Raw genomic sequence first — 8,778 nt, 5'->3', positions numbered from 1 at the left:
CGTCTCTTCCTTTTTGTTCTGATATACAATATGAAAAAAGTCTGTAATTGCCAAAAGTGTTTGGTTTTTAAATTGTCATCATAAAATGATGAAAATTTTATGATCATGAAATTAGAATTTTTTGTAGCTTTTTAATAAATCTAATCATATTTTATAAAACAAAACGAATAAGTATTAAAATAAAACAAAATTTTATCTTTAAAAGCTTAAACTAAACAAAAAAATATAGTTAATACAAAAAGTAGGTATATGGTATATCTATATATTGTAAAGTCCATCCAAAGCAATTGTGCAGTTACGTCATAGCTTATTGCATGACATCTTTATCTAGTTCATTACTGGATGTGAATTGACGCAGCATTTTTGTTTGAAATCTATATCTAAAAATGGTAAGAATATAGCTAAGACATACGGATCATTTTTGATATGTCACTATACGTGACGTAACTGTACACCTGCTGTGACGAGTGTATTATTAAGTAGATTTGTTGAAAACCGTGTGAACCGAGAGGTTTTAAAAAAAATTCTTTATTAAATGCTACATAAAATTTTTATATAACATCTGTTCTCGAGAATTAAAGAGCAGTTGTTTCTCTACAAGGTCCACATAAAATAAATATTTATGAGCAGATTTTGGTGGTCATTATTCCACAGAATTCTTAAGGTGGATTGGAGTTCTCGCTCCGTTTATTTTTTAAGGAGGCGAATTCCACTAATGAAATATATTTAAGCATCTGCCTCTGCCAAATTGTTGACGTCGAGGTGCAAATCAACTTTCACACAACTGTTTTCCACTTCCACAAGAATTCAAGTTGGAGCTGGTGCTTGAGTCGTAACCACTGGCACTAGCATTTTGTTAGTTTTTCTGCAGCCCCACAGAAAGAACTGCTCTTTAATTTCAATTGTGTTCAAGTTTTGCTCACTCTAATAATTCTAGAGCTAATTGCCGCAACAAACGGCGCTGGGATATTTTTTCTCTTTTTACTTGGAACTATGTTTAATGGCAAACTCATTTATGAGCAGGAGATAGAGATCGGACAACGAGATCATTGAATTAAAAGATAACCCAAATTTAAACTTACCAGTTATATTCTGTGCGTTAGTTAATAAAGAAGGAAACTGCAATTAAATGTTTTACTTTCATAAGTTATTAGTTTCTTATTCCAGAGTTTTATAATTCAGTTTTTTTTTGGGAAATGAAAAATAAAGATGCAGAGAAGAATAATCCGTGTTTGAACGAACAAATGTTATCGTATAAATGTTTTAATGATAATAATTTCGACAAATCTCTGTGTCAATTAGAAATTGATAATTACAAAATATGCAAGGCATTCTGGGTAAGTCATTAGATAAACGATAAACGGTAAACAAATCTAAGAACGCTTGGGTCTGGGTTGGTAATTTTGTTAAGTTTTATAAAAACAATCTGAAATGAATTTGCAGATTACAGGATAAAAATAATTGAACTAAGTATTTATAATAAACATACAGTTGCAGGGCTTTATGAAAGGTTAGCTTTGCAAGCCAAATGACCAAATATTTCTGGAGTTAAATATAATCTTTTCATTTAAGTCTTTGTTGGGAGCAAAATTAGTTGGAATAGAATGTTTCAAAACATAATCATTTTACTGTAATATGTTCCACTAGTTGGAAAACATTATTTTCACAGAGTTATTATTTTAAAATTTTAACTATATTTTTAATTATTTATATTTATATTTTTTATTTTTATAGAGTAAAGTATCTGCAGATAGAAGAAGGAAGGGATTAAAACCATATTTACCTCCAGTTGAAGAACGTGATCAAATAAAACAGAAATATTTAGGGTCCAAGTGAATATTTCCCGGCCCCTTTGTGTTACTTTTCTAGAGTTGATTATTGTAAAAAATAAAATAAAATGGAATCAGAAGAACAATTTAGAGTTAAGGATTTTGTTTGGGCTAAACTTAACCGTGAGTATTAGTTTTAGTAATCTTGAAAAAGTTTTTGAAATTATATATTCTATTAATTTATAAGGTTAAAACTAAAAAATAAATAAAAAAAAAATTGCAGCCTGGCCCTTTTGGCCTGCCATTATTGTGGAGCCAGATCCAGAGGCACCACAGAAACCGAAAAAAATTAGTCACTGGGTGTACTTTTTTGGGACCCACAATTATTCTTGGATTGAGGAGAAAAATTTGCGTCACTTTAAGCCTTTTAAAGACCAATTTAAAAAGGGTTATAAGTCTCATGAATTTAAAAGAGGCATTGAAGAATTAGAGCATAATATTGCAGAATTAGAAAAAGATCCGGATTATGTTATAAATTACTTTAAATATGTAAAGGAAAAGAAGAAGCCTAGAAAGTCTGGGACTGGGGTTAAGAGGCCTTTATCTGAGAAGAATAGCATCTCTCCAAAGAAGAAGGTCAGGTAAGTAACTAATATATTTATGTGCACTTGTCATTACATAGTGTAAATAATTATTGGATATTGGATGTGTAATTTAATAATAATATAATGTACCATTTTCAGAAATTCTTTATCAGTGGACACTGACAATAACGATGATAATTCAACAGTCGGGCATTCTAGACCCCACTCTGTGTCATCTTCACCTACCCCAAATTCACCAGAGACTCAAAGTATTTTAACATCAGAGAAAATTTTCGGCTTTCTTGGGGTGGGGTTAATAGGCAGAGGTGTTGTTAAAAATTTGATCACCTCAGGCCACAAAGTTAATGTTTGGAATAACAGTTCCTGGAACACTGATGACTTAAAAGTCTACATAGATATTGGTTCAGTTAGTATATGTAACACACCAAGGCAAGTGGTAAGTAAATTTTCCATTTAAAGCAATATTATTGCCTTTATTAAATTGAAGAATATATTTTCTGAAATAACTAGTTTACAAAAAAAAAACTTTGTTTAAATAGTTGACAAATTTACAATTGTCGATAGGTTAATTTTACATAATTTAGGTAAACTGCTTATTTGGGTTTCTTAAACTAATCTTTGGTTTTTAGGTACGCAATTCCGATATCATTTTCAGTTGTTTATCAGACCCAGATTCATCCAAACATATAATACAGGAATTTGGTATAGCTGATAAAAATGATGAACTACTTAATGGAAAAGACTATGTTGAAATGACTGCAATTGATCCGGAAACTTCAGAGGACATATCCGAGTTAATAAGAAATAAAAATGGCAGATATTTGGAGGCACTGGTAATAAGTAAAAAGTTTATTTATTTATCATTTTTCAACTGGCAAGACAATTGGCAAATATTCAATTACAAACTATCACGTAACCATTTAATTTGAACAGTCACAGAAACCAAATGTACTTTTCTCTAGCACAGACGCCATTTTCTTTTCGTATCAAGTTGTAAGTAACAGATACCCCGAGTAGTATTAGAAGATTTTAGTACCAGTAAATATGTTCAAATATGAAAAAAACTGATTGAGGGTCTTATTACTTTGGCTGCCAACATGACTGGAATAATTTTGGGTACAAACATTACTGAGCAACAAATTCAAACGCAATTAGTTAGATATTGGAATTATGAATTATCAAAGAAAGTGACTAACCAGTGTCCTTCACCACCACAAAAGGTTTTTGTTATTCACAAACTCGCTAAATCTTCAAGTTCATGATCCTATTTTTTATTGATGTATAAAAATCATCTCTGTACCTTCAATTATAGGCTAGTGTCAATGTCACATTGCACAGTGCATTTTTTACAATTTTTTATTCTTTTGTGATGTTTCCCAGCTCGCGAATCTTGAATTTTAAAGTGATATTTGGAATGAATGTTCTATAAAATTGTTTTGGTTGCGTTGTAGCAGCTATAGAAGTTAATTTGGGACCCGTAAATCATGTCGGTCCTTCGACCTATTAACAATCTAAGATTTTGTATCATATTTATCGTAATTGACATGAAATGTTTGACGCAAACATTATTTTTAATGTTTGCGGATGATGCAGGATGTGCCGGTTCAATATTAACCTCATTTTACAACTCAACCAAAATAATTTTATAAAAGATTGAGTAATTTTTAGTAGTTTGACTTAATGCGACTCAAGTTTTTATCCAAATGATTTTAAATTAATAATATTTAACAAATAATAAAATTTGAAGGTTCAGGGTGGTAAATATGAAGCTGAAAAAGCTGCACTTATTGTTATTACTGCTGGAAACAGAAAACTTTATATGGATTGCCAGTCGTGCTTCAAAGCAATGGGAAAGGTAAGTTTTTATCATATTATCATTCAACTGGGTAACAGGTTTTAATATTTTAGGCATCATTTTTCGTGGGAGATGTTGGTTACGCAGCAAAATTTAACTTTATAATTCAAGTTATGCGTGGGATATGTCTCGCTGCACTGAGCGAAGGCTTTGCAATGGCCGATCGGTGTGGAATAAAACCTGCAGCTTTTCTACCTATATTTAGCATGACCAATCTAGCCAGTCCATATTTAGATAGTAAGTAACTTTATGAAAAAAAACATATAATTATAAAATTTGATACTTTTACAGGTAAAGCAAAAATGATTGTCAACAAAGAGTTCTCAAAAGTCGAAGAACCCCTTCAAAATCTCCAGAGGGAGGTGACTTTTGGTCTAGAAATGTCAAATAGGCTTCGTCAGCCTATGCCATTAGCATCAACAGCTAATGAGATTCTAAAACATGCCAGGAGATTAGGGTATGACAATCACGACGCCTGTTGTATATATCAACGCACAAGACATTAACTACACGTTTTTTAAGTCTCATAGTTTTTATCAAATACATGGACAAATAATATTTAGTTGATTATTGTTTGTACCTTCTTGTTATAAGTTAGTTATTATCAGTTTGCTTTGTGTAAATACAGAAAAGGTAATACCAAATTTGTTTAAAGTCAATTTTTATCAATTTTTGTTTTTGATAAAATAATGTGTGTGTGTCTCAAATTATTAAACTTAGAGGATAATTTGAATTTGATTTTATATAAAAACACTACCAATATTTTGGCTTAGTTTTGGTTACTAAGAAAAAAAGTGGTTAGACCATGAAATTATTACTGTAAAAAAAACCAAGTTATTAATTTCATTAATATAGGCAGAATTGAAAACCCACTGTTTAGTTTGATTTTTTAAAGTATTTTTCAGCGCTGTTAAATAAGATTTAAAAAAATTAAAATCCCAATTTTTTTTTCGGTAAAGCTTAACTAACAAATAGATTAGGTACGCGCGCTTGCTTACCAGCGACGTGTTCATTGATGGTAACACAATAGTTTTGTATTTTAGTGTAAAGTAATAATTTTATATTAAATAGAACACCGTGTATATTAAGACATTTTTGAATTCTTCGAAAAATGTTGCATCTATTTCATATATAATATCCTATAAGTCTTATGGAGAGAAGGTGCGTTTGAGTCGTTTTGCTTGTGCCTCTAGATGCAAAGCATCATGAAGTTTGTGTTGGCCATTCCATTATAAGATGATGAAGCAATCATTCTGGTGCTAATTCAGAGAAAACCCCAGTTTCAGCAATTTAATTTCACGATATCTCGTAGATAATGAAATCAAATTCCACGCCTATTTTCGCTTAAATAGAAATCAATTTGATTTTGTGTTAAATGCAAGAACAGCAGCTGTTAAAAAATCATCTACTCCCTGGGTTAAGAGGCCAATATCTCCCAAAGGAAAATTGAGAATGTAACTAAAGGAAGAGCTTTTTTTATTTATGTAAGTAGTAAGTTTATTTGAGGGCCTAAAGATAAACGTTTCTCAGAGAAAAGTAAATAACTAAGAATAGAAATTCAATAGAAAAGTAACTTTGCTGCACATAAGTGAAAGTAAAAAGATACACAAAAAATGTATAGCAACTGTTTTTATATATTATCTTATTCTTGACTTTCTTCGACCTCTTCTGTTGGTAAAGTTTAAATTTTCAATAACAGAGTTCTGTTCTACTGAAAAATTATATCTCTGATTATGACAGCAGCACTGAGACTGACGTCCCTGATTTTTATTTTTATATTTTTTTCTTGTGCGGCTTCTTGTTTCCAATTCATTAACAACTTCTAGACGGCTGAGTTTGGCTTTAGGGATAAGATGGGATAGATCGATTTTTTTACTGTCATCGCTATTCTTTTGTAAAATGTTAACGTCATCGTCATAGGAGTACTTGCAAAACTGGCAGCCGATAGAACTGAATTATCATTTTCAACTCCTTGAACATCCCCGATATTCTGACTTTTATCATTCTGACTAGTAGCATAGTCATTTCCTCTGAATTCTCAGATATATTAGTTATGGTTCTAAAAAACAAAGATGTTATGGTAGCAATTTGCAAAAGACTGGGTTCTGTTTTATTGCCTGCACCCGTCAAATAAACCATTAGGCAAATATCAAGAGAGTTTTGGGGCATATGGAATTTCCCAAACTCTGTGGGGGAAATAGATGGCAAACACATCCGTATATTATGCCCTAAAAAGTCTGACTCTTTAACTATAAAGACTATTTTTCAACAGTATTGTTGATGCCAAATACAAGTTTGTGTCCGTAGTTGTTGGATCTCACGGCAAAGGAGGAGAGCGGAATATTTAGTAATACTATAAAATGGAAAACAATAGTATATTGAAACCATATACCAGAAATCAAGCCAAAGAAGATTTTGCAAGGCAGCGTTTAGTTATAGATTATGTAGGGCACGAAATGTTTTTGGGTTATTGTGTCAAATTTTTGTGGTATTTTTTATCCCAATATAGCAGTTAAATGGCTACATAATTTGACTCGAAATGACTTTGATGGGATGGGGATGGAAATGAAAATACTGTTGCTACAAATTCTGAAAAGAGCAACATGATTTTGATACTAAAAGTTGGTTAGTTTGGTTAGAGAGACATTTAAAGACTGTATGACTAAAGGCCAGTTGGATTGGCAAGACAGAATGGTTTTAAGAAGCTAAACATGATACTATTGTTCTCATGCGGAAAAATAAATGATATTTTATAGCGTTTTTTAAAACTATTCTTTCTTTAGTCTTTATTTTAAGGACGATGTAGCTATACCTAAACGATCTTTTACATCAACATGCTATTTGTAAAATTTGCTATTGCCAACAACTTATTAAATTTCGTATCATTACAGTGCAAAATAATACCCTTAATATTTTAACATTAACGAACAAACTTGGCTCCATTTTTTTTGCTATCTCCTTCCAGACATTATTTTCGCTCATTTTGAACACCTAATAAAATAATTTCTTTGATATGCCTGTTTTTATAAATTTGCACTCAATTTTTTTCACTGTGGATCTTTTAGATATTTTGCTTGAAACAAATTATAAACTTTTTCCTGAGTTCTCGTTTTGTCTCCATATTTAATAAAAATTAAAATTTGAATTCTCTGTCAGAAATCTAATTGTGACAATTTCAGAACTTCATTTCAAAATTAAATTTGTTTTTTTTTTGTTATAAAAAATAAGAGGGCATGCTATATGAATTATGCGTGAAATTTGACCCAAAATTCGAAATAGCAAAATGAGAAAAAATGGTGTTCCACTTAGAAAAAGGAACTTGATATCGACTTTAACTTTTTGACCATGTCTGTTTTTTTTTATTTGCTGCAAAATTATTCAAGGAAAAAATCCGATGGACGTGGCATTTTTTTTGAAATCCAAAACCTGTTTTTTTTTAAAGAATTTCCATATTTTACTAGTATCTTTTACTTCGCGCCACACCGCTGGACCAGTAATTAGTTCCTTTCATATTTTCTCTCTTGGTATTTTACTGTGGTTGTATTATCTCAGAACAGCCAATATTACATTTGCATCGCTAGTCCTCGTAAAATGTTGGAAGTTCTTGTGTCTTGGAGCAAAACTACTAAGGACAATCCTTTCCAAGTTGCAAATCACTTAGTTGGGTAAGCCACATCCGCAAGTATTGGTTGATGTCATCATTCAAATAATTGCCAAAGGAGAACACCTCCAAGCGCAATTTTGTAATTGTCATCGTTTGCTTGTAACCTATTTCATGAACTCATACCAAAATCGATGCCATTCTGTATTCGACTACCAAAAGACTCATCTCATTGGTGATGTTCCGTTTTGTTTGATTGACATTCAGTGTTCGGTTTTCCTCTCCTTGGTGATCTTATTTACTTCGTTGATAATTTTCACTTCTAATTATTGCAGAATAGTTGTCTTCATTCCGTAAACTGGCACCAAAGGTGCAAGTTTCAAAACATGTGTCTTTTAACTGATTACGTGGATAAGCTTCTCAATCTCGAGTCTAAACTGTTGTTTAGTAGTCTTCTTTCGTTTCCTTGTCGGTATTCTCATGAGAAATTGTTGAGTTTTCTTGTAAATTGTTGGTGGTTAGTCTATCTTTTGTTCTCCAAATTTGTCCCATTGGCCCTCTTCCTTTGAAACTGTGGTTCAATAGTTTTCTTACAATAAACTTCTTTTCTACTGTTCGGTTATCGTCATTTAAAATTATTGCCGAGTGGGCTTCCTTCTCCAAACGGCTGCCAAATGTAAACTTTACCTGGCTCCAACTGTGGTGATTTTCATTAGTCTCACTGAGATAATTTCACTTGTCGGTCGTCTCTCCATCTGAACTATTTATAAGTCTCTCTTCTGTTAAGAGATGCCAAAGGTGATACTGCCCAATCCGTTGATGTGAGTGAGGTGCCACTTATGATTTGATGATTTGATTTCTGGGTTATCTACTTGTAAAATCGTTTTCCAGTGTTCCGAGCGTCATATGTTGTGATCTCTTAATCCGTCTTCTTGATGATTTTTCTTC

General features: G+C 31.8%; 1 protein-coding gene across 3 annotated transcripts; it reads left to right on the top strand.

Moving 5' to 3' along the window:
* The first annotated feature begins 1,084 nt into the window (after positions 1 to 1,084).
* On the top strand, positions 1,085 to 8,683 carry LOC132708151 (cytokine-like nuclear factor N-PAC). Of its 3 annotated transcripts, none has more exons than XM_060680289.1 (8): positions 1,350 to 1,393; positions 1,735 to 1,952; positions 2,053 to 2,410; positions 2,513 to 2,810; positions 3,004 to 3,207; positions 4,122 to 4,229; positions 4,283 to 4,466; positions 4,521 to 8,683. In XM_060680289.1, the coding sequence occupies exons 2-8, from the start codon at positions 1,898 to 1,900 to the stop codon at positions 4,733 to 4,735; spliced, it is 1,422 nt and encodes a 473-aa protein (XP_060536272.1). In that variant the 5' UTR covers positions 1,350 to 1,393; positions 1,735 to 1,897; the 3' UTR covers positions 4,736 to 8,683. The 3 variants fall into 3 exon arrangements, 2 of the variants coding, with proteins under 2 accessions (XP_060536272.1, XP_060536271.1); XM_060680288.1 differs by having other exon boundaries at positions 1,370 to 1,510; XR_009619844.1 differs by lacking the exons at positions 1,350 to 1,393; positions 2,513 to 2,810; positions 3,004 to 3,207; ... (1 more) ...; positions 4,283 to 4,466; positions 4,521 to 8,683 and adding an exon at positions 1,085 to 1,337 and having other exon boundaries at positions 2,053 to 2,193.
* The last annotated feature ends 95 nt before the right edge of the window (positions 8,684 to 8,778 follow it).

Source organism: Cylas formicarius, unplaced genomic scaffold, assembly GCF_029955315.1.
Source record: "Cylas formicarius isolate icCylForm1 unplaced genomic scaffold, icCylForm1.1 PGA_scaffold_10__41_contigs__length_53128322, whole genome shotgun sequence".
Lineage (NCBI taxonomy): Eukaryota > Metazoa > Arthropoda > Insecta > Coleoptera > Brentidae > Cylas > Cylas formicarius.
Note: the sequence above shows the minus strand (reverse complement) of the source record. Positions and strands in the feature narration are given on the sequence as shown.